At 40.3% G+C, this 26,106-nt stretch overlaps 2 protein-coding genes across 5 annotated transcripts; both read right to left on the bottom strand.

Moving 5' to 3' along the window:
* Window positions 1-4,738: 4,738 nt before the first annotated feature.
* sept3 (septin 3) lies at window positions 4,739-22,484 on the bottom strand. 4 transcript variants are annotated; one of them, XM_042485725.1, is made up of 10 exons: window positions 21,995-22,484; window positions 16,971-17,408; window positions 16,207-16,335; window positions 13,066-13,147; window positions 11,780-11,917; window positions 11,039-11,156; window positions 8,970-9,065; window positions 8,654-8,750; window positions 8,492-8,543; window positions 4,739-7,340 (listed from the first exon to the last, which is right to left on the bottom strand). In XM_042485725.1, the coding sequence occupies exons 1-10, from the start codon at window positions 22,053-22,055 to the stop codon at window positions 7,211-7,213; spliced, it is 1,341 nt and encodes a 446-aa protein (XP_042341659.1). In that variant the 5' UTR covers window positions 22,056-22,484; the 3' UTR covers window positions 4,739-7,210. The 4 variants fall into 4 exon arrangements, with proteins under 4 accessions (XP_042341659.1, XP_042341661.1, XP_042341663.1 ...); XM_042485727.1 differs by lacking the exon at window positions 21,995-22,484 and adding an exon at window positions 21,617-21,758; XM_042485729.1 differs by lacking the exon at window positions 21,995-22,484 and adding an exon at window positions 21,624-21,758.
* Window positions 22,094-24,862, bottom strand: LOC121941998. The gene is made up of 4 exons (XM_042485068.1): window positions 24,744-24,862; window positions 23,841-24,047; window positions 23,160-23,751; window positions 22,094-22,267 (listed from the first exon to the last, which is right to left on the bottom strand). Exons 1-4 carry the CDS (start codon window positions 24,860-24,862, stop codon window positions 22,094-22,096), a joined length of 1,092 nt encoding a protein of 363 aa, XP_042341002.1.
* Window positions 24,863-26,106: the final 1,244 nt, after the last annotated feature.

Below are 26,106 nucleotides of genomic sequence, written 5' to 3'. Positions count from 1 at the left end.
GCGCTGCTCTACCCTGCATGACGGATGCTGCAAATAATAAGGTCAGGAGGATTCAGGTCAGGATTGTTAAAGATCCCAGCTACTTGGATAACTGCCTCTTGACCCTGCTGATATCTGGAAGAAGGTACCGGTAACACTAGGCCAGCACTGAGAGGCTGAGGAAGGGCCTCTACACTCAGGCTACACAGATCCTAAAATGAAGACCCTGCCTAATCCTAAACATTGACATTTAGTCATCACTGCTACTACAAATTGATGGATCTGACAACCTTTTACTGAAACCATATTTTCTGATTTCATGAAACAAATAAATTGACTGATTGGTTGACAGCGGATATTGTTAGATCAATCATGGTGTATAGTTCCTGAATACAAGAGCTCCATCAGGAACTTAGCTGAAATGGAGTACAAAGAAATGCCCAGGTACCTTAGTCTAGTGACATCTAGAGGCAGCGGTGGGCATTTATTACAGTAAAGATAACATATGTATACAAATTGCTGCAAACCAATTGTATGTATTTTTAGAGTTAGGACGCTATCCAGCAACTTATCACAAGTAAAGTGTTTCTTTTAGTTCTTTCTCAGTGACACATACTAGAAGACTAGTATCTGCAGTATCTGTGAAATAATGATTCAAATGGCTCATGAAAACATGCAGTAATTTTGTTTTTCTTTCATTGTTATGATTGCTAGGGTTAAAAAAATTAGTTGGAGATGTTTGAACAGGCAAGGCATTAGGTGATTAAAATAACAATGGGTGTGTTCCCTCAGATCATGAACACGCTCAGTTACTTTTATGGTAGTTTGCAAATATTCTTGTTAACTTGAATCAGGAAACATGGTAGCATACTAATACGCTTACAGATATTGCTTATCTATCTGGTACAATACTTTTACCATACTCTTATTGGTTCTTTTTGATATTTTTTAATTGAAAACAAACATGACAAAACAAAAACCTCAACAAAAAAAAACCTAATCAAATTAAGACATGGTAAACATTTATTTATTTTGTTCGTCATACTGTATATAAATTACCAGTCTAGAACAGAAACTGCATTGAACAAATAACAAATAATTCTGCTTCTATCTATTTTTATTTTTAAGATTACAGTGAAACTGAAATAGCATTAAACAAATCACAAATTATTCTATATATGATTATCATTAAGAATGCACCCATATTAACAATCAGCAGTCTAATGGTTGTTTAACGTTATGTGAGTTCTAGGCTTCAAGCATACATAATGTTCCTCAGGTGGATGCGGTAAGGGCTAAACTACTAGCAAGGCATACTTGCCAACCTTCCAAATTTTACCCGGAAAAGGTTTTCCATCGCCGCTTCATTGACCTCCTCGAAGGGGTCACATGTTTTCATACACAAGATAATTATTATGTAGTCTGAAATAGGAAATCTCTTTTGTTTTAGCCTCCACCCTTTGGATCTTCCCCAGTCAATCAGATTTGCTGAGTCCTTGGACTGTTTTAAGCGTATAGTAAAAACCTAGGGAAGCCTTTCTACAGAGCAACTCCATGTGTTATGTTTTTATTTGTTTGTTTCAGTCTTATCTGTCCCTCATTGTACTGTGTTCTGTATTGTAACTTAGTGAAACCTGATTCAAACCTGAAACTCATTCATTCATTTATTCTTTTAATTTAAGTGTGTGTAAATGTGTGTGTGGAGCACCTTGTAACTGCATGTTTTTAAAAATTCTCTATAAATAAATCTTCACTTAATTACTTACCTAGATCTCCAATACCGAGGGCAGAACCAGCAACTTCAGAGGCCATCAATTTGGCCTACTCCAGTCTTGAATAATTAAAATCCCGGGGCTTAATTAATACTGGGTTTTGAGACCCATTCTAGGTCAGAAAAATGGGGGGCAAACATCAAAAAATTGATCAGGCAGGCAGAACAAAGGCTTTACAGCTTTGACAAATGAGTGGAACTGGGTTCATTTACGTACTGCAGGCTAATTAGGGCAATGGGAAACAGGTGAGTGTGTATGTGTGTGTGTGTGTATGTGTGTGTGGAAGGTCAGGTGATGTGAATGGCGGGAAAGGCAACTGCTGCAGGGTGGGAGGGAGTGGCTGGATCTGAACTGACAAAGAGAGTAAGTATGGCAGAGAAAACAAAGCAGACTGCTGAATGAATACAAACTGGCAGAAGTCGAAACACAGATATGATTGTTGGTCTAACTTAACAAAATAAAGTTGCTTGTGTGAAGTTGTGCCACCATCTGAGCGGTAAGTGTAATTTCTGTTTAGTGGAAAAATTTGAACCCTTACCATCAAATTTGGTTGCTTGTTGCAGCTGTTACAACACCAAAAAAGAAAGAAAATTACTACTAAAAAAAAAGTTGCCTGTATCACTTTTCCTTCAAATGACCATAATTGTTCTTGCTCCATATTTTGTCAGCGTATAGAATTTGCTAAATATCTTAACTGATCTCTATATGATTTACACAGCCTCAGCAAATAATGCGTAACAAAAGTTACATTGTTTATTTATTAAGAAGTCTTTTGCATTCGGGACCTGCGCCCGCATCAGAGTACATTTGCCCCATAGTTCAGATTGATTAGTAAGAACACTGTGCACCGTAAGCGGGCATAAGTTTGGCAGTCATGCCCAGATCCACTTGAAATGGTAGTCTTGAGTACATCTCATGTGTACTCAAGTACTGTTTGCATCAGGTCTAAAAATCAAAACACTGAACTGGAGTACAGTTGATGTATAGAATGACAAAGGCATCTCTCAATGCCACCAGTCAGCTCCAAAATCTCACCCTCTGAACTGTACAGCCATGGGTAATAAAGTGGGAAGGCAGGTGAAAAGATGGTTCCTCTCAGGGTGAGCAAGGTACTTCAGACATCCCTCTCTCCAGGAACACTTTCTAGCTCCTCCCTGGAGATCCTGAGACATTCCCAGGTCAGATGAGATACAGAATCCCTCCAGCATGTTCTGGGTCTACCTCAGCACCTCCCACCAGTTTTCCGGGCACAGAAAACCTCCAACGGTGCACAGGAGGCATTCCTAATCAGATGCCTGAACCACGTCTACTGGCCCCATTTAATTAGAAGGAGAAGCGTATCTAATCTGTGCTCCCTCTTGATGTCTGGGCTCCTCACCCTATCACTCAGGCTGAGCACTGTCACCCCATGGTGGAAACTCATGTCAACTGCTTTTATTTGTGACCTCATTCGACCATAGGTGAAGATCTTGAAAAATCAAGAGCTTTGCCTTCCAGTTAGGCTCCCTCTTTACAATCTGGTGCAACACCCGCATCACTTCTGCCACCGCTTCAAACCGCTTGTCCATCTGATGCTCCATTTTTGCCCTCACAGATGAAAAAGACCCTGAGATACTTGACTTTGATGTGTTTGACTTTGTGCCAAGTATGCAGACAAAGTTCTCACTATGGTCATACAGGAGCCCCGATGGCACGTAGCAATATCTCTGATGCCCCATATTCCCACAATACGCCCCCCCCCACAGGACTCCCCGTGGGATGCAGTCATGAGCCTACTCCAAGTCCTTAAAACACATGTAGATTGGATCAGCAAACCCCCACAACCCCTTCAGCAGCCACAGACAGAATCCACATTGCTCCTCCTGAATTCGAGGTTTGACAGTCGGTCAGAACCTCCTTTCCAGCACCCTGACATAAACTTTTCAGGGGACGCTGAGCAGTGCAATACTGCTTAGGTGCTTGGGTTGCCTTCATGACATTCACTGATGACCCTTCTACCACAAATTTTGGCAGCTGCCTCCACAGTGGAAGCTTTGAGCATGGACCACTCAGATTCCATGTCCCCAACCTACCTAGGATACCCGAAAAATTCTTCCGTAGGTGTGATCTGTAGACCTTGCGGAGGGGCCCTGAGCCCCAGTTCAGTCATATTACACATTTGGGTTTACTAGGTCTGTCCGGCAGCCACCCCCCACCACTTAATCCAACTCACCAACAGATGGCGATAAGTTGGGAGTTCTGGTCCTCTCTATAATCGATTTTCCAAGACATACAGCCGCAGATCTCATGATACCACAACAAAGTTTTTCATCGATCTTTGGCCTGGGGTGTTCTGGTACAAAGTACGTTTATGAACCACTCTAAAATGGTGTTTGTTATGGCTAATCCAAGACTAGTACAGAAGTCTGATAACAAACACCGATCGGGCCGGACAGGCCTTTCCTCCCCCCAGAGAGGCCGTTCCAACCCTCAGAGACTCCAAGAGGCTCAGGTACTCTGGACTGCTAATTGGTGCATAAACACAAACAACAATCAAGAGACTTCCTCTCTTCTTTATTGACCCTCTTATTCCCCAGGGAGAACCCCAACACATTGGCGCACAGCAGGTGGGCTCTTGAGTATCCCCACACCCACCCAGCGCCTCTCACCCTGGGGAACTGTGGAAAAGGTAAGAGTCCAACCCCTTTCCAGGAGTTTGGTTTCAGAATTCATGCTATGCATAGAGGTGAGTCCAACTATATCTAGCTGATTCTGCTCCACCTCCCATTTAACAAGAAAAGATATTCACATTTGGTGGTTGGCAGTGAGGTCCCATTCAAGGCTATGTATGTGCCAAGAAACTTTTGGGAAATGATTATAACTGATTTGCTGTTATTGAGAATAGGTTCTTTTATCGATTCGTTATGAAGTCTATGCTTATGTAAGTGATCTTTTACAATTATTTGTTTTCGTTATTGAGACATTAATGACAACAGCTCTTTCAAAAAAACATGGGAATGTGCTTTTATTAAATAAAGAATAAATTACAATAACACATTAATGTATAAATAACTCAATATAACACTGAAAATTATATCTCAATGTGTCACAGCAACGTTGAGAAAGTGGTTATTAAATAAATATAATACATTGTGAAGTCATATTGATTCAGGGGGATGAGTGATATGTAGATAGTGGGCTGTCAATTTAGTTGCAGGAGTTAGGACAGCAGTGTTTTTACCCCATGAAATAGCGATTTAATGAACACATCACACATTCAGAAGTAGTTGATAAGTTGATGTAAAGTTGCAGTGATGTGTGATCTGATTGGCAGTAAGCAATCAGGCAATATGAACACAAGCATGCACACATAAATTCAAATTTCTGCTTGAAAACCTTTGACTTCACTACAATCACAGACAACTATCATCAGTTTCTTGTAGACGTCACATTTCATATCAAAATCGCACAGACGAGTATGATTGTATAAAATGATAATTCCACTTAAAACAAAAAAGATTGATACATATTGAAAAAACTGAATTACTTGTAGTTTTGGCATATTTGTGCTCGACTGCAGACACTGCATGGCAGAACAGTATAAATCTTGAGTTCCTGAAGAAGACTTGGTAAACATGTTTACGACTAAATAAATCAAACTGATTGGGAATAATTACACCAACACTTAGAGTGCATACCATTGGGGTAATATAATTAAAGCTTCTTGTAAACTTGAATTCGAAAGATATATTAGTGGCAAGAGTGGAGGATCCAAACTCTGTAAACTTCATCAGCAAATAAGAGTGGACTGTGTAAAAATTTAGCTGAAAATCTCAGCTGTCCAAATGACAGAGGACCTGAAGCCGGGGATTTGTCTTGCTCTACCAAGCCACTGCTAATACATGGCAGAGTGCTGCCCCCAAGTGGTGAACATGCAAACTTCAATTTAAAATGTTATTAACACAAATACTGCTCACCACATCAGCGTTCTGTTATGTTCACAAAAACTTTGTACAACACATCAAAGAATCTTTAAAAAGGTTTTCTGTTCATCTATTTTAAGGTATGGTGATTACACCCTTGGTCAAATTTCTTTTGGGTCAGAAAATATTATTTTAAGGAATGGCCAGTGGGCACAGTGAGAGAAAATGCATTAAATTTACAGTGCCTAACAAAAAACATGAGCAAAGGGCAGTCATTTTCAAAGACTTGTTCCCACTATGTATGAATTACTCCAGCTGACTGAGCTTTTGTATGAAATTTGATTTTTTTTTTACAACATTATTGGCCATGCTTAGCCTTTATTTCTATAAAGTAACGCAGCGTAAACTACATGCTGCAGGCTTTTAGATTAAAATTTAAGTTGAATGCATATTGTCCAATTAGCAGTCAAAATATGTCATATGTCTGAGTCCAGAAAGCATATGCAATATTTATTAAAACCACTGATCTGTTTTAGAATTATCCTCAATGCAAGAGCATGCACAGCTAATGCAGATGGGCACAAATGCAATGGAGCACATTTCTTCCCTCCAAACCCACTGTGGTGGAACAAAGCATGCCGAGCGTCGTCGTCCCACAGTGTTCAGTCTGTGTGCACGATTACGGTGAATCATGGAGTCACAGAATCTGCAGTGTGCACAGTAACAGTCAATTACACACACACACACACACACACTGCCGCCCACAGAATTATATTCAATATGTGACTGATGTTGCAGCTTTCTCCCGTTTTAGTATGCAGGTCTGTGCACGCAAACTATTTTTAAATGGAAAATGAGATGTGAACAGGGTGGGAGAACATTAGAGCAATTTCATTTGTTTTCTCAGTGAGGGTGGGTATGGAAGAAGACAGCACAGCTTGCAGTGTTTGTTAAGCCCTCCTGACAGTAAAGCCATGAGGATTCTCTCTTGGTAGAGCAGTTGCTGATGAGAAACTTAAAAAGCAATTTGTACTGAGTCAACTGCAGAACTGTCTCATGCATTGCTACTGCGCAAGAATTGATTTTAGTATCTTGCAAATCAAATCAATAATTTTATTTGTCTGAATTCAGACATCAGTTGCTACACAACACTAAAACTTAAAAATTTGCCTCTTATTCACAAAGCCTAAGAATGTGGCACTTTCTTATCTTACTCTACCCGCTCGATGATACAACAAGGTATTGGCAGTCGATAAATTGTCATCTTAATAATGGCACTAAGTTATCCGTTTTGGACTTTCCTTTCATTCAAATATTCACAGGAATTACTGTGAAATGAAACCAGATGTGTTTGATATGTGTCTGTCAGGAATAAAGTGTAGGAGACAATGGATGGAGTTAACGATCAGAAAAAAATGAAATGTTTAAATGACTGAATTTACAGATATAATTGTTTCCAAGCATGCAGCGATGCCGCGGTGACGATAATAATAATATTCTGTGGATTCATCTACCAGCTTCATTGCACTGTTTTTAGTCTCCTTCTCACTGAACTGACTACAGGTTGCTTTCTTGGGTGTCATTGGAGGATATGGGGTGAAGACCTCCGTTCTCGTTCAGTCTCTTGGCACGATAGGTTTCATAGTGAATGTTGTGAGTGACCTCCTTCAGATCCTGGAGGTGAGACCTGAGGAAAACAGATACAGGAACACACAGTGGGACATGTTACTAGTTATTTATATATCTAGGCGTCAGAGTTATTGTGTTTTTTTAAAAAATATACACAGGTATTTTCTAAAATGTTACTGAAAAAGGATCTTTTCTAAAACTCCTTCCATGTTGAAGATGTTCAAAAACTTAAAGTTTTTTGCCTTTGTGAGCCATCACAAATGAGGCAACATTTTGTGCAGTTGCATAGGAGGCTGAAATAGTGCTGGTTCCTGGACCTCAATAACCGGACTTTTCACATGTTTACACCCAATAGCACCTTCCTCTAATGGCCACTTGAGGCTGTCTCCAAGAAGGAGTCAATCCCCAAAAATTCAATCTTGATTGCCCCCTGGTGGCTGACTGCAGTATAGGTCATAAAGCCCACCCCTCCATGTTAGTAAAGGGGCCAAACTAAAAACTAGTACATGCCAAATAAAATTCTCCCAAAGATGGTTTCTGTCACACCCTCATCACCCTCATGTTTGTTCAAATGTGTGTTCTATGATGAGTTCGGTTTTAATGAGTTATTAAATTACACAGAGACGGGATTTTCCACCATGACTGACAGCTGTGACAGCCAATCCATGCACTTGCATTCAATGGGGCTGCTTGGACGGGTATTTTGGCGGGAACTCCCCCATCTCACATATCCCTTCTGCGCCGAATCCGGCTCTAAAAGACATCACCATCGCAAGATAGAAATGCCCATATCTCGGGTATTTTAACCTCACAGCATAACGGGGGTAAGTGGGGGTGTGTTGTCCATGCTTTTAGGCGTAAATGTACAGTAACCCTTCCACTATATTGCAGAACAGAGACATCAGAATGTGCTATGTAGAAAAAAATGATTTGTTAAAAAATCACCATGAAAAATTACCATGAAAAGGTCTTTAAAAAGCATTAAATCTAAGTGTCTGATACCTGTAGACATCCTGATTAATCTGCAGATTACTCCATAATAACAATTAATATTAGCTGCATTTTTTTAACCCATTATTCATGTTGCTAAAATAATAGCACTGATTAAGTTTCCCAGTATGGTATATCCTTTTATTTCTCAATGCTCTTTAAATCCAGTTTATTGCATCACAGTGGGATTTTAATAATACATTTAAAAGACTATTTTACCTGATCACGAAATCTCTCAGCAGGGCAAACTCACAATGGTTTGGATTTTCAACTGCAATAAAAATGGACAATATTAAATGTCATATCTCGTCCTGTTCCTGTCACCATCACCATCTTTTCTATATATTATGAATGTAAATGTTACTTATTAAAAAAGGCCACCTTCTACGATGCCCCACGCTGTCTTCCTCCCCAGAACTCGTTTGCCATTCACTTGATATTCTTTGTCGCTGCCCACCACAGCAAAGGGCATCGTCTCCTATGGACACAGACATTTCAACATGGGTCAGTGTACCGAAGAGGGCTGCACAAGCTTTATGAGACGAAACAAATACACGGCCCCAGCGCCCTGGCATTCTGTTTGGAGGAAGCAGTGTGTGAGTGTATGAGGGAGACAGCGGGTCGAGCTGGGTAGAGAGGGGAGGTTAGAAAGACTCATTGGACAAATGTGTGTGGAGGAAAGAATAGAGCCACTTACTCTGATCTTGTCATTGTCGCTCTTGTCCTCCATGTCCTCATCAAATTCTTTCTGCGGGTAAAACTCAATGCCGCCCATCTCCAGCTCCTTCCTTACCTACAGCACAAACCAATGTCAGGAGACAGCACACATCAGTGACACGTCTCATCTGAGCACTGTCTTTAAGTCACTCATGTACACTCTGGAGAGGCTGTGGGATCTAAAGTCTGGAGACTGATACAAACACTGATAATAAAGCAAACACTAGTATTTATGGTACTGATAATACTGATACTAATACAAACACTGGTTTGTATAATATTGATAATACTGACACTAATACTGGTATTTATAATAGTGATAATACTGATACAAATACTGACACTATTACAAACACTGTTTCTTATAATAATGATATTGACACTGGTATTTATAATACTGATACCGATACAGACATTGTTATTTATAGTATAAAAAAGGCTATTGTCCAATATTGGCTTACAGGATTATTAAATCATTTAAATATGACATTTTTCACCATTGTTGATATTTTATAGACCAAACAACTAATTGATTAATCCAGAAAATAATCGATGGAATAATCTGCAATAAAAATAATTGTTAACTGCAGTTCTAGTGCATATGAAGGACGAGTGCAAGTAACAGAGTGCTGACTGCACTTCCAGTAATGGCCATCACTGGCATCAATAACAAGGATTACATATAGAACTTTTAAGAAAAAAATTAAATCATGCATTAGAATTTTTTGGCCACTTAGAGGCAGAAAAAACAAGCTCTAAACACAACGTTGACAAATTATTACCCTGTAAAATGGATACATCAAAATTGTTAGCAAACAGCTTTTTATTTATGCATCCAGCAGAATTAGACAACATTGGCATTCATTTGTGCTTTTAGTCACATGATGAATGTGACACGCACTCTTCTTTTTTCATTTTTTTTTGTCCGTACCAACTCCTCAGGGAAATATCTGGCTCTGTAGCTGCTAAATGCTCAGTGTTTACCAGCTGGTCACTAATTGTGTCTGTCTGCAGTTTGGTGAGGAACAGTTAATGTACAGCGGGTTTATCAGAAATCTTTCACTGAAATCAGCTGCCTGCTGCAGCCAAAAACAGCACATGAGAGCAGAGAGACATAACCAAAAGAAAAAAAACCTTAAACCTTAAATCCCATAGGCCGTGTAAAACAGTAGATGTTGCCACTGTTTATGCTGACTGGAACTGAAGGGCTGAGTGATGAGTCTTTGTTGGTTTGTCACTATGAGCATTCCTATTTAGTTTCTATTTAGGATCCTCATTAGCTGCAGCATAGCTGCCACTACTCTTTATGGGGTCCAGTACATATTCATAACATTTACAGTGTATAACATATACCGTACATAACAGATAACGGTAAAAAAAATAAAAATAAAAATACAAAAAAAGACAAAAAAAAAGGAAAACAAAATAGAAAAAACAAAATAAAATTATGAAATAGATGTAATGATAATAACCAGAACAACTTATAAAAGAAACAAAAATAATAATAATTAATATATAATTTTAATTATGATAATATAAATCAAAATCAAACCTTTGCAGGCACATCAGTTCATCAAACACATTTCCCTTTTTCAGAACTTAATTGGTTCTTCTAATTTGTTGTATTTTTTTCAGCAGATGCCATTTCACCAACACTGACTTGCATTTTACTGGTTCTTTGCTTGATGCATGTAGGGAGTGAATTCTATTCATACATTGCTTGATACATTACTATTTGTTTGATTGCATTTGTCTCTGTTTTGGGAGGTGTAAATTTACCTCCAGCAGCATGTCTCATTCACATTACACATAGTTATCTGATCTGTTTTTTTAAAAAAATATTGATACGAGCAGCTTTATAGACCAAAACATGCACGAAACAGGATATTTTTAAGAGGACATATAAATTTGTCTCTGTTGAGAGCAAATGATGTAAAATGCCTCAAATACATTGTTTTGATAACTACTGACATCGACACTGACATATAAACATATACCGTTACATCCATTACGTCTACCTTTAGTGGGATCATCATTGGTGAAACTCACCCGCTGTTTGAACTCCTGTCTCTCCTCAATGGTCATTGTGTCCGCCTTTGCAATGACAGGAATAATGTTGACCGAGTGACTCAAGCGCTTCATGAACTCGATGTCTAATTGCCGAAGACTGGGACGGACAGAAAGAGAGCAGAAAAGACAAAGAAGGAGAGTGAGTAAGTAGACTCAGGAGCTGTGATTCTGCAGGAGGCTCGCATGCGACAGTGAAAAGAGGGTCAGGATAACAAACAGCAGAGGGAGGCACGGGGGTTTTATTTGTCATGTTTCATACGTCTCATTACCTTTCCCCAGTCTTGTAGCGCTCACAAAAGACTTACAGTGTGGATGCTATTTGAAAAGTGGGCTTATCATTGGACAAAGCTTGTGTCCCAGTTCTTGTTCGCCTGCACACAAAACACCCTGTCGCTCTCAATTACCCCGGCTAAGAAGGATGGGATACACTGGCTGTAATACACAAAAGACTGTATCCGTTTATCCATTAAAGAGCAATTTCACAGTTGTCAGCGGCAGCTAATTGTGAGTTGTTCAGAGAAGAGAGTGTTGTCTGCAATATAAAGTAGCTCTCTTGATTTAAGGCTTTGTTAATCTAAAATGAAATGTTTTTGGATAAAGGGACACGAATGCTGTTACGCCGTATGTACGCTGCTCTCTCTGCCAACAGATTACAAACAACGCTTTTTAGACCAGATACCTCCTTTTACTTGTCTCTAGTTCTGACAAAGTTGAACTCACGAGTGTCCAGTTGGGGAGATGAAATAGAGACAGCAGTGCACCCTGGTGTCGGGGATGCGCTTCTTTCTGGTGATGTTGACCTCCTCCTTCAGGAACTTCTCATACTGCTCATTGATGTACTTGGAAATTGGCTCCCAGCTGTGGATATGACAGAAGAGGTCAGCTTGAGAGAAAATGATTACTTGAGCAAAGAAAAGAGAAGGAGGAAAAGAAGACTTAACCTGAGGAGAACCATACAGGAAGTAAATGCATTGTTGCATTTGGTAAGGTGACAAGTGAACTAGAATTACTAACTTGTATGCCTTCGCACACCAGTCAAGCTGCGCTTACAGTTTATATTCATGTCTGTGAAAACACGAATGCGTCACACACATGTTCCCCCCAGCAGCACAGAAGATCTATACAATCAGCACAGCTTCAAGGCGGACAATCGAGTTTAGTGCCAGTTCAGAATCGATGTCTCCCCTTCTGTTCCTGAGATGTGACGTTGAGTAATGGCCAGAAAAGTGTTTTTGCAGAACATTATGTCATCAACTTTTGTGTGAAATGTTGTCATAACTAGTGTATGAATTCTCGAGTCAAAAACATGTTTTGTGAGGTCACAGTCACCTTGACCTTTGAACAACCAGATCCATCAGTTTATTCTTGAGTTCAAATGGATGTTTATGCCAAATTTGAATAAGTGCACTCAAGGCCCTCTTTAGATATTGTGTTCATGAGAGTTCGACAGATGTGAGGTCACAGTGATATCAGACCAACAAACTCTAATCAGTTCATGTTAGAGTCCCAGTGGACGTTGAGCCAAATTTGAAAAAAGATCCTAAAAGATTTTTTTCTTTTTTTTTTTTTAAAGATTATTTTTGGGGCTTTTTGCCTTAACTTGTTAGGATTGCTATAGCGTGAAAGTCGGACATAGACGTTGTACATGGTGCGCCCGCTCTACCAGGTGAGCTAATGGGCTCTTCCTGAAAGGTGATATATATATATATCTATCATGTTCACGAGAATCAGAAAGATCAGGTCACAGTGACCTTTTAACTAAGACCACCAAAATCTAATCAGTTCATCTTCGAGTCCAAGTGGACATTTGTGCCAAAAAGAAATCCTCTCAAGGCCTTCTTGAAATATCATGTTTAGGAGGATGGGATGGAAGGACAGACAACACAGCAGCATGCCTCCAGCCAGGGCTATCGCCGACATAGAGGCATAAAAACAGATCTTGCTAAGTTGAGGCAGTAATGATGACATTTATGAGACTTTAATCATGCACGAGTTGGAAAACCCACCAGTTGTCGTTGTTAATTTGGTCTCCGAAACCTGGCGTGTCGACAACTGTCAGCTTCATCTTCACACCACCCTCCTCAAGAACTTAAAAAAAAAAACACACACACAAAAATGAAGAAAAGACAAACATAAACCACAGCTGTAGCTTTGTGTGTGCAAAATCAATTTTAAGCAACTAGTCTTGATGTGTGCACAGAAACAGCATTCAAGCTTGAAAGACAGCAAGCAAAGTATAAACGATCTGATTGAGATATTTTTAACATGTCGGCTGTGTCTCTCTGGCAACGTCTCTCTCTGGCAAGAGCGTAATGTTGTCAGGTCACTGTCGACCAGAGGCGATGTGTGCATGATCATGTCCTAAAACCGTAGCAACCAAACACTGAGCTCTTTCCAAGGGTTTGGCATTTCTCCATTTTTTCCCTGGTGCTGTTAAACCATCAAGGATGTGGAAGAGTTCAGTTTCTTCTGGTCCTAGATGCCGTAATGAAAACAGTACTACAGAATGCTTCATAGTGAAGAGTCCCCGTCTGATTTCATAAACAGCATGTGGAGCTGTCTGCCAGTGACTGATTTGATGCTAACACTGGGGGACGGGTGTCAAAGTCGGGATATTTTCAAATACAACACATAGTGGTTTGAAATAGGAGCAATCAGCTCTGTACTCAGGTTAATTGCGACTCTTTTCAAACCAAAATCATGGCTGATTCGTCCTGCACAGTTGGGTTTATTCCAGCAGCAGAAAGCTGGTGCGTTGTGGATGAACATCACAACATGAATGTTTTATGAGAAAGACTCAGTGATGAGCGAAACAAGTCTAACTCCTCGCTCTACAACATTGTTAGCGAGCCACAAATTGAGCCATGTTTACCTCTTTGTGTCGTTTGTCAGCAGGGGTCATTCAGTGTTGCCATGGAAACACAGCTCTCAGTTCAGAGACTGTCTGGTGTTATGGTAGAAAACTTTTAAGGGCATCTTTAGTCTTATGCAACTGTCTAACTTGTGATAGGCAAAGTAAGAAAGCCTAAATCACACCTCATCTACTTATGAAAGTAGATTTTATTTTCCAACTGCAAAGCCTGTGCGTCTCGTTCGAGATGCCTTAATATTACAATGAAAATGTCAGACAAACGTGGACTGCTTGATAGCTGAAGTCTGCACCCTGAGAAGGTGGAAAAATTTGGGACATTGTGTAACGTCCAGCAGGATGACAGGATGTGTGAGACAAAAAAGAGACCATTCCAAAAGCACAGTCTGTCAAACAAAAGTCAAATGAAAACGAAAAGTAGTTCTGTAGTATGCGTGTGAACAAACATTATCCAGGCTTAAGATCAACAAGTCTGTCCACACAGGCCCGGCGAGACAGAAAAACACTTTGAAAATCCTCACAGTTAAGGACCTCACTCCAAGGATCCATGAATATGTGTCAATTGAAAGCTGTCTAAAAGACATCTCAAGAACAATCTGTTCTTGCCGATGACTAAAAAACAATTTTCATGATGTTTAAGTCACATTACTTGCTTTTTTAGACACTATGCCTCCCTGCCTTGACACTATTGATTTGGTTGCCTTTCCTGACTAACCACATTTAAACAAAACCCACTTTATATCATGGACACAATAGACTTTGAGCTCATGCTGGCACATTGATCAGAAAATTGAGTAACAGCAGAAGTCCCAAACACAGATTATCACAAAAATCTAGTTAGCTGATCCTTGAACAACAATCTGTCCACCAAATTTCAGCCTACAGATGCACCAATTTATCAACTGAACATTGATATTGGTCAATATTAACCTTTTTGACTGTCATTGGCCTATCTGTAAATTAGGTAATATTCACTGATGTCAGTGTCACTAACGGCTCCCTAGAAAAAGCGTTTGGGACCAACAGAGATTGTTTCCTGGAGCAAATTTGCATCTCCTAGGATGGTGAAGGCATCATCCGCCCTACTCTGCCTCCGATTGGCTTATCATCACATTCTGACCCTGAACGATCCAACTCCTCTTTCCTAAACCTCACCAGTCAAAGGCAAAAAGTACTAGCCAGTCAGAGGCAGAGTAGGGAAGGTATTGCCTTCGCTATCCTGGGACACACAGATTTGCTCCGTAGCGCAGGACGCAGGACGAAATGATGTGGTGAACTCACAATAACATTAGCTGTTAGCAGTCAGTGGCCAGAACTAACACTAAGGGTTTGCATTATGTTAAATTATGATGCATTCAAGCTTTCTTTAGTAAAAAACAGTATTGGGTGAAGGTAAATTGTAATATTTTCATGATGTGTGAGAGAAACTTGAATAAATACAGCTGTTTGAAGGAAAATATGTAACAACAACAGCAACAACAACAAATTAGAGGGAGTGACCATATATTACATGTAGTAAAAAGGCTTTTATAGCGGTTCCTTTTTTCAACAAAAAAGTTTTTTTTTCATGTAAACATAGAATATATTAAAGGTTCGTATTGTGCTCATTCAAAGATAAAGTAATGAAGGTCTGAATATCTTTTAAAGAGTAGTTATTTTTTTCTGACAATAACGATTTATTTGTTTTCCTGGCAGAAAAGCAAATGGACCTGACTTGACTAAAATCACGTTATTTTGTTTTCCTGGATTTATCTGTTTTCCTGGCCAAACTGTCATTTTAACATTGGTGCATCCCTGTTTCAGCCTAATCCATTTATTGATGCTTATATTCTAACAGGCATATGAATTCATAACTTTCATCCTACTTTGTTGGTAAAGCTAACTCCTCAAAACAGACACAAGCTGGGCAGGATTTTTTGTGATGTATAGTATAATATTCCAAAGCAATGTATCCAGAGGGAAAAATTAATTCCCCTGAACTCTGAGGGAACCACCAGCTGTGACAGTAAATGTGCCGTCACAGTAAACAAATCATCAAAGCCTCTCGCACAAAGTAACTGCAGAAGACACAGAAGTTGGCCAGCGCGTCCGTAGCTCAACTCGAATAAATGAGAAGCTCACTTGGCAGCTTCCAGCGTGCACTGATGGACTGTAAGTAGGCTACGTGGTACTTTTAAGAACACGGTCAAAGATCGTTAATTTTCTCTGTCAAATTAAATGCTGCTAAAAATGTCTGGCTCTAGAGAAAGAACAGAAGCTTCTCTCTCCCTGTACTCACCATGAGACATCGCTTTGATCTCCACAGTTTTGGGGATCTTCTCATCACGGCCCCATCCTGCGCTCCTCCTGCTCACCTGGGACTTGAATAGGGTGTTCACCAGAGTTGATTTTCCGAGACCACTGTGACCTGACACGAGAGGGAGGGAGAAAAATGTAAGGCTGCAGAGGACGGAAATGTATAGAAAAAGAGAGAAATTTATATTGCTTTGCTGTTCTCTGAGAACAAAAATCTTTTTTTGTGTGTGTTTTATTTGATATTACAGAAATAGACAGCAGATGACAGTTCATTATACAATTATGCCCACTTTCCTCTACCCACTCAAGCCTACCCTCCACAAACCACCCTCTACCCCATGGCACGAGTTATAATAATAATAATAAAAGTCATTTAAAAGACACAAAATAAACAGATTAAAGAAAAAAAAAATAATAATGCGAAGGATTTTTTTTTCACAGATTTACATGATTTGACTGACATTTTGATAATAAGAAAGAGTGCCATATTACATCACAATTTGCACTGGAGATCTAAACAATATCATTCATGGCCACAAACAACAAATGCATTTTAACACACACTACCAACCAATACTGCCTAAGCTGCCCTTCTTGCTATAAAATCCAGATGTGGTTACCATATTAAAAAAAAAAAAGTCCTGAGACTCACATGTAAGAGAACAACAATCGTAAAAAGAACACACACACACACACACACACACACACACACACACATATATAGTATATACTAATTCTGTGACTTACCGACCACCATGATATTAAAGTCAAAGCCCGTCTTCATGGTCTTCTTCCTCATCTGCTCAATGATGGTGTCAATTCCAATGTACCCCAGCAGAGTGGATCCACCGCCGGAGCTGTGGGAGCCTGCATGACCTCCATTGTGTGCCGCAGTGTGACCTCCAACATGACTCGCAGCATGGCTCGCAGCATGGCTCGCAGCGTGGCTTGCAGCATGCCCCACACCATGGCCCAAATTATGACTCACAGCATGGCCTGGGCCGTGACTCCCGATGGGCACTGGAATGGCACTTGGAGGAGGAGCTGAAACACCGCCGCCTCCTCCTCCCATACCTGTGCCCTGGGGCGGGAAGGGGTTGGAGGGGGAAGGACCCCCCACATTTGGGGGTTTGGCAGGGACGGCTGGTTTGGGTCTCACTTCTGGAGGAACTACGTCTGACATGTCTACAAAAAAAAAAGAGAGGAGGATAAAACATATAATTTGTCATCAACAGAAAATACTGCCACATCAAGAAGTAGGCCAGTAGAGCGAGCTGAGGCCTCCTCCCTTTAACTTGCTCTACATTAAAGAAATGGGTTCTTACGTCTTAAAGGGTTAGTTCACCCAAATCACTTAAACAACAGATTACTTATATTACAAATTACTTTCATGTACATATATGTCCACTCAGTGAGTTTTGATTTTAAGATACAGTATCTGTTTGTAAAAACAGATGTTGCTGTTGAACCTGAGTGAATTTGGGATTGGCCAGATCTCACCGGTCTACAATAAATACAGTGGAAAAGATATGTTTGAAGTAGGACTGGGCAGTATATCGATATTATATCAATATCAGTGTTTTCCACAGAATTAGAGTGTATGTGTCGCAGTTGCTGATGACTTAAATGTGTGTCATGTTAGCTGTGTCCCAATTCAGGGTCTGCATCCTTTGGAGGCTGCATTTGAAGGCTGATTACGTCACAACGCCGCGTGAAGGCAGTCCTAATTCGATGGCTCCTTCAAATGCAGCCTTCTTTTCCGTCATTTTGGAGGATACACTGCTATTATCCTTCACGGCCTTCCATATCCCAATATCCTTTGCGCGCCCCTGTTCAGCATTCGGAAATACTTTACATCATGGTGGCACAGAGCGGAGACAGTGATTGGCGAATCAATTTCATTTTTAAATGTAAGTTTTCTTTTGTTTGTCTCTCTTTTGTTTTTCCTTTCTTCCTCTCTCTCTCTCTCTCTCTCTCTCCTGGGCAGCAGAAATCAACTGTGACGTGAGGGTAAGGGCAGGAACATCTGGTGACACAACCAGGAAATCCTCCGAAGGCTAGACTGTCCCGAGGAGCCTTTGAAAGAGTCGCCTCCATAGACCGCATAAGCTGGGTTCTTCAAAGGATGCAGACCCTGAATTGGGACACAACTTTTTTATCATTCAGTCACCTCTCTCTAAATTCAGCATTTTTTGTGGGTCTGTCTATCCGTTTACAGCTGATCTGATCAGATCTGATCGGTGGATGAGAGGAACAGCTGTTGTGAGTTATTGCAAACTTTTAGATCCAGCAGAATAAATGATTAAGTTACACTTTTACTGCTCCTGCTGGTATTTATATTCCAACAGCGCTCCTATTAAACGGTCCAGCTCCAAAAATAGAAATTCTATTTGTGGAGGCAGATGTTTTATTTGTGGTGGGCCACCACAAATAAATGAATATGAGGGAAACCGTGAATATCGTGATATGAGATAATCTTAGATTGATGTTAGATTCATGATCTTAGATTTTGGATACTGTAAGTGTTGTCTTTTTTCTGGTTTTATAGGCTGCATGACTGTAAAGTGATGTAATTTTCAGAACTTATCAGACTGTTCTAGTCCTTATATTATTTGCCTTTACACACTCAGTCATTATATCCACATTTAAAATAATGTGAGCACTAAAGCTGCAACAGTCAAGCAACTTATCAATTAGCTGATCAACAGAAAGTTTATGAGCGACAACTTAATTAATCAGTTGACTGGAGTCATTTTTAGGAAGAAAATGTCTATATTTTCAGCTTCCAGCTTCTCAAATTTGAATGTTTTCCTAGTTTCTTGTCTACTGTGACAATTCACAGAATATCTTTGTTTGGATAAAACAAAACATTTCAGGATGTTACAATGGCATGGAGTGAGGTGGCACTCGCTGAAAATGTAAAAACCAAATCATTAATTCATATTGCTAAAAGAATAGATAATAAAATTCATTGGTACTTCCTAGTGACACCACAACTGAAACTATGTTCACCTCTCTTTTTTTAAAAATCAGCATACATTTTAGAAATAGATAGTAAATTATGCATGCCTTGACACCACTAGAGCTGAGTTACAAAATACTGTGCATTTGTGGGAACTGATCCTTTAAGTGGAGCAACAGTGCAGAGGGGCAGATGGTAACAGTAACAGGCATGTGGTTGATCACCTCATCCCTGCAGGGGTGTACACATGGATCAGCCTGCTGCCACGCTTTAAGTCACTGCTACCACGCTTTATAAGTCAGTGCATCCACAGCGCTAGATCCAGATGATACAGGTCAGTGAGGAAGTAGCTGTCACTTTGATTCATGCAGCTCTGTCCCCTTTCTCTGCCCGGCCCCCTGCTCCTCGCTGCCATCACACATACACTCACATCCACAGAATTATTTCAGTATTAACTGTGCAAGAAAATCACACTTTGAAGACTGAAACACAACTACTGATGTTAAGGCTGTTTCCTTTCTACAGTAAAATGTTGGATCTGGATCACTGTCCTCCAGAAGACTGAGCATCTCCTCTTGTATCTCTCCCTCCCTCTGTGGCTGTGTTTCATTCTCCTCTCTGTGTAAATGACGTGCTTCAGTTTTACTCTTTCTTGTATGTTTTGTATAATAACCATTCCAGGTCACATAGTGGTGAGATCTCAGGCTGGAGACACCTGGAAGCTGTTTGACATCCTCTGGATCCACCTTTTCAAAATGTGATCACATGCAATAACATCATGTGAATAATCTATACTGTAATTTTGTTGTGTCGGTCTGTCGACATCTAATGCACGTCTGTTCTTACAGGGAGAGGGATCCCTCCTTAGCTGCTCCTCCTAAGATTTTTCCACCGTTGAATGTTTTCTTTGAGGAGTTCATACTTACCCAAAGAAAAGGGGGCTTAAGGTGTCGTATGTTTTACAGATTGTAAACCCCCCCGTTAGGAGAAATTTGTAATTGTGATACGGCGCTACAAAAGCAAACGGACCTGACTTGACTAAAATCGCGTTATTTTGTTCCGGTTGGCCGCGCTTGTTAACGTTAACGCACACCGCGGCTCCATATTAAAGCAAACCATGTTTTATTTGTTCAAACACAACACATGAGGTTAGCTCCATCACAGCCTCTCCACCCCCATTGTCTCCCTCCAGTCATGCTGGATAATAACGTTACCGGCTAACGGCAGCTCTGCTAGCTGCTAGCTACAGCCCGCTAGCTAACGGCGGCTCGCGGCGCCGATGTGGTGTCACACTCACCGATTCACGTTCAGTTGACCCGCAGATCCGCTTTTTAGCTGACTGACTGATCAATTGTCGCTCTGACTCCGAGAACAAACGGTGTATGTCCACACAGAGAGATAACAAGATGAGGAGCGGTCATGTGATTCGTCCGGGTACCTCTCCTCTCCTTCCCTCTGGCCCCGAGCCCCCCTTTTCCGTTACCAAGGCGACAAGAGGAGAGGGAGTGGGGAGATGCAGCGCGCACGCGCAGTGTAACTTTTCATCAAATTGACTTTTTTTTGGTACAGTGCCTTCTGTCAGTGATACAGACTATTTTTAGGGGATATCTCGGATTGAATTATAATTCGATGATATGATATGGTGAAAATACAGCGCTTAGAGAAGTAATCAGATCCTTTACACGCGTAAAAGTATCAGTATATGAAGGTGTAATAATACACCATTACAAATACATAAAGCATTTAAAATTGTACGGAAATATTATCAGCAGACTGTGCTTAAGCCTCCTTGTGGAGGCAGAATGGCTCCTGACATTGTTATTTTACTGTATATTTTTGAATTACTGGGCAATTAAGCTACTTATGCAGATTAAAAAATAGCAATTATTTATATATAATAATACATCATAGGCCAACATATAATATAGTACTGTATTATGTCTCATAAAAGCTTACTGTGTTGCTAAAGACTTGTAGCTATAAATGCAAGATAAATGTAATGGAGTAAAAGAAGCAACAACACCATCTAATTTTGAGTAAAACTAACAAACATATATAAAAAATAACATAAATTAAGATTAATAGTTATATTTACTTTCGTTTTTCAAGGTTATCAGTTTCCAAGTTTATTTTAAGTAATATCAACTTGTCAGATTTTACAGTGTGAAACCCTCTGACAATTAACTTAACTGGACTACACAACACTGCTGGACATACAGTTTACAACCTGTGGCAGGAAGATATTAACATCTTATATGTACTTGGTGGTAATTCTTTCTCAATCTCTATCCCTTGATAGCAGGATTTACAGTAGTATACTTTTATTTAACCAGCAGTTATTACACAGCATTTGCATGCTATTAGCGTTATTTTGATCATATTTAGTGACATTACTTTTTAAAAGAAAGTGAACCTCAATTGCACCACTCACATTTTACCTCTGAGTTGCCCTCCTGTCGTCCTTCTTTTGCTTTCCTTTCTGCATGTTTCTGCTGTGTTTGTTTGTCTCTGTGGAGCACTGTGCTGGCATGTCCTCCTGGACTAGTCGTCACTTTGATAGATACCTCTAACCAGCGTTGTCGTGTCTCTCCTCAGCATGTCTGTTACTCTGCTGATAAGAGCCGACATTTTGAATCCCTCTGCTCTCCTCTTTGACCGCCCCCTCATCTGACTGCCCCCCCCCCCCATATTTATTTCACTCAAAAAAACAAAAAAAAAAGATTAAAAACAAAAATGAAAGAGTTGTATTATTTGGGGGATTGTTAACTTTTTAAAGTCTTCCAAGTGGTTTGGTTATCTCTGTACTCACCCACATACACTGAGCCCGGGTAATACATGGTGACGTAATAGGGGTCCTCTGGCTCCTCCATGATAAACGCTCTGCCTGCTGCAGAGTAATTTGGTCGGTCTAGTGAAGGGGAAGCTGTTGTTGTTGTCTCGTCTGCTCTCTGGTGCTCTGTGTGGGACTGCTGGGCCGGCAGGTCAAACACCCCCTTTGAACTGATGCCAAACCTGTTTGTGTCGAATTGGCAGTATTTCCCAGAGGGATATTCTGGTAGCTTTGCGGGTGTCCCATGACAGTCTGAGGGTGCAAAAATACCCGTTTGATTCAGTCCTGTGCCACTGAAGCTCACCTCTCTGTGGATTTTGTTTTGTTTGTAATCGAACTGATGTTTGTGTGAGATAATATCAGGCTCGGAGAGGGTCGTTTTTGAAGTGGCACACTCGACAGAAGCCTCCTGTGTCTGAGGTGCCACCAGACATGTCTTAAGTCGATTTAATCTGTGCGCACACTGAGGAGACTCTGTTTTGCGATCAATGTCTCTCGACTGGCAGCTGTAATCCTTTGAAACACAGTGGGACTGACTTATTGCACTCTTCACATCCATCTGTGCCGTCTGACTCTGAGCCTTTGACCAGAGTCTGTGTGTCTGAGGAGACTTGATAGTTTGTTCACAGAGTTTAGATGAATTTCCTGCAATTGTGCGCGTGATGTTTTCTTCTTGACTTCTCTTGAAATTAGAAAGAAAAGTATCCGCTTTTGTTTCACTGCTGATGTCGAATCGTCTTCTCCTGGTCTCAACATTGGGTGACTGTCTCAACAAAGGCTCCCTGGAGAACAACATTCTGGGAGTCGTCGGTGAAGCTGCACTTCTCTCAGAATACATCTGTTCATATGATTGGTCACCGGATGTGTAATTCCTCCTCTGAGGGTGCTCTATATGTCTCCTGTAAAGGCTTGACTGAGTAGCCGGTACATCAAAAGCCGGCTGCGACTCTCTTTGAACAACATTAGCAAACTGAATCCCGTCAGACTCTGAGAGAGATGTTTGTGTACCTGTCATTGCACTTGGCAGAAATCCCTGTTGCTGTTTGATGTTTGTCTTTGGTTTAAGGTTTGAGGTAACATCTGCACTCCTGGGCGGAGGTTTTGGTTTATCTTTTGCTATATTGTCTTTTTTACTTAAACCAACTTTGCCTTGTAAGAGGCAGGAGTTCTGAGACATGGCTGCGTGTCTCTGGGACTCATGTCGAGACATGGGACATGGTCTCCTCAATGCAGGGTTAGTGAAGTCCAGTAAAACCTCCTGATCAAGAATTTCATGCTTCGCCACATCTGAGGAGCTCTGTCCTCTGTCTTTTTTGTACTCGCGCTCAGTTTTAGCATTGGATATGGTAATGGATCGAGCACGTCTTTCTTTAGCGACAGGAGAAGGCTGCTTGCCTCCATGGCCATCCAAGGAAGTCGGAGATGGAGTCAGTCTGGGTGTTGGGACAGTAAGAGTTGGAGATACACTTGGCTTCGGCTGGTGCAGTAACGAGAAAGGATCACTGAGATGAAGAGAATCCCTTGGCTGTGGTTTCAGAGTGGGAGAGGTATTTGGCTTTGGAGCAGGGAAAATGGAGATGCTGGGCCGTGCAGGGAGAGTTGGAGAGCTGTATGTTTTGGGCTTGGCTTTCGGGAGGGTTGAGGCTTTTTCTCCGCGGTTCATCTGTAAATGCTGGCATGATTTACTCCAAGAGGGCTGACCGGATGTCTTGGAGGAACAAATTGGGACAAAAGATCTGTAGCAACAAGAGGGAAAAAAAGAAATATCAACTGGGAAATATTTGCTGTATTACATAAACCTGAGCTAGAACAGAATTTCATTTACCTGTCAGTGTTTGTATGTTTTGTGTCGTGTTCGCCATAGACGAGTCCCTTCTCATCAAATGACGAAATTTTAATAGCTTTCTTTTTGATGACAGGAGAAGAGAGGGACAGAGGGGGAGACAAACAGACTGACGGATGCTCCTTTGTTTGTCTGGAGGAGGCAGATACTTGAGGGATCAGAGGGGCCAGACGGTCAAAAACACTCATTCTGTTGTAAGGGGAGGAAATGAAAAGAAAGACAGACTCAACTGGTGGGAGTGGAGAAATGAAGGGAAATCATATTGTCAGATCCTTTTTTTATGTAAAAAGTGGTAATACCTCAATGTAAAAGTACTAAATAACAAGTAAAAGCTATATTAAAATATTACTTCAAGGAGAGCACAGAAATGTCTGCAAGTTCTGAGAGTAAAAGTACTGCTTTTCCAAAAAGTAGTGCCTGATATGACCATATTTAATATAATTAGACTGTTAATACTGAAGCAATAATGTGTAGGTAGCATTTTATTGTTGTAGCAGTTTGAGGTGGAGCCAATTTTATCCACATGGGGTAGTTAAACCCTAACAATGCAGCATATTCTTTACGTTTTCTCTTTAAAATTTCTATCTGAGAAGAAGCAGGCATAGCTGTAAATCAGAGTAAAAATGTACATTCATTATTTCCTCTGAAATGCAGTAAGATAGAAGTATAAACTATGTAATGGGAGGAATCAAGTGCAGAAAAAGCATCTATATGCGTAAGGTAGTGCTAAGGTATAGCACTTCAATAATTGTACCAAGTTACTTTCAAAAACTATGTTTTTGAAAAATTGCCGCTATGTGGCAATTAAATAGCACTATGCACAATTTTTTACAATCAAAAGCACAACTTTTGTGAAATCACAATTGAGGAAAACAGAGAACTAACCTGGCGTCTGAAGTGCTGTCTCTGTTGTTGACACGCTGAGCGAGTAAATAAGTCTCAGAGTGCGAGACGGGGAACTCATCAGTAGGAAGTAGTGGGCACAGAAGTGCCATTCTCTCCATTCCTCGACACTGAAGCTGCTCTGTTTCACTCCCACTCAGCTCTCATCTGGTTTGGTTCATGGGACGTCTGTGAAGTCTGACTGTGGTCTTATTGTAGTATTCTGTCAGAACACAGACAGATCAGTGGTGGAATAAGTACTCTGAACCTTTAAAAGTATCAAAACTAAAAGTACAGGGTCCCTTGATGTTATTATGGGTCATTTTATTGGATTGTTGATATTGATGCATCTGTTTTTGAGCAAGATTTTACTCTTGTAGTGATCAAGGTGGAGATATATTTGGCTCATGTGTGGTTCTCAAAGGGTCAGGGGCCCCTCCAAAGAATGGGGTCATAAGATAAGTTCACGGCCATACCACCTTGAGCCTGCCCATCTCATCTGATCTCTACAGCTGAGCGGGGTCAGGCTGGCTCGGATTGGAGACCACCTGCTGAAAGCGTTTGAGGTCCGGCCGAAAACTAAAGGGGAAAGAGCGTTTTTGGTCAGGGCCCCGAGGCTCGGGAGTGATCTGCCTGAGGACATGCAGTCGGCTGAGTCTGTGATCGCGTTTAAATCCCTTCTTAAAACATATTTTTATTGGAGAGCCTTTCCTGATTAAATCTGAATTTTAACCTGCTTTCAACTGTTTTTCTTTTGTATAAAACCTGTTGATTTTATGCCTTTTCTGTTTTATTTTGCTGCCTTTTGAAGACATTTAATGCTTATTTGAAAAGTGTTTTGACATTATTACTACTACTACTACTTACTATTACAAATATAAATCTGAGGACTCATGAGATAATAAAAAGTAAAGTAGAGGAAAAAAAACAAAATTCTGCCACACACACTTTTATGTTGATTTTGATTTTTCTTTTTTTTTTTTTTTTTTTTACATTTCCCTCTGTTTTTATTTTTAGTGGTGAGTGGAATTTGACACTTTAGGCTCAAAAAGTTTAAGTAAAAATAAGAAAAACTGTGGTGCAACTGTTTTTTTTGTGAGTTTTTTTTCCCTAAGCTTATCAAATGTTTTTAATGTATATTCTTAATTTTAAAAAATAACTAAAGCTGTCAAGATACATGTCGTGGAGTAGAAGTATAAAGTAGCACTAAATATAATTACTCAAGTAAAGTACATTAAAGTTGTACTTAAATACAGTACTTGAGTAAATATACTCCACCAATGTTGCAGCCATAAATCAGAATATTTTCAGAAATCCTAAAATATGATGGACTACATAATAACAGTGTGAATCCAAAGAATTGAGG

The sequence above is a fragment of the Plectropomus leopardus genome, chromosome 4 (genome assembly GCF_008729295.1).
Source record: "Plectropomus leopardus isolate mb chromosome 4, YSFRI_Pleo_2.0, whole genome shotgun sequence".
Lineage (NCBI taxonomy): Eukaryota > Metazoa > Chordata > Actinopteri > Perciformes > Serranidae > Plectropomus > Plectropomus leopardus.
This window is presented reverse-complemented; position numbering and strand designations above follow the sequence as displayed.

What these genes read in the sequence shown, in the direction of transcription:
- LOC121941998 (XM_042485068.1), bottom strand. Translation starts at nt 24,862, where the DNA reads ATGGAGAGAATGGCACTTCTGTGCCCACTACTTCCTACTGATGAGTTC. An exon ending in AAACATACAAACACTGACAG is followed by an intron (nt 23,752 to 23,840) that starts GTAAATGAAATT and finishes TTGTTGCTACAG; the next exon opens with ATCTTTTGTCCCAATTTGTT. An exon ending in CCTGCCTCTTACAAGGCAAA is followed by an intron (nt 22,268 to 23,159) that starts GTTGGTTTAAGT and finishes TTGCACCCTCAG; the next exon opens with ACTGTCATGGGACACCCGCA.
- sept3 (XM_042485725.1), bottom strand. Translation starts at nt 22,055, where the DNA reads ATGGAGGAGCCAGAGGACCCCTATTACGTCACCATGTATTACCCGGGC. An exon ending in CTTTAATATCATGGTGGTCG is followed by an intron (nt 16,336 to 16,970) that starts GTAAGTCACAGA and finishes CTCTCGTGTCAG; the next exon opens with GTCACAGTGGTCTCGGAAAA. An exon ending in GATCAAAGCGATGTCTCATG is followed by an intron (nt 13,148 to 16,206) that starts GTGAGTACAGGG and finishes TTTTTTTTTAAG; the next exon opens with TTCTTGAGGAGGGTGGTGTG.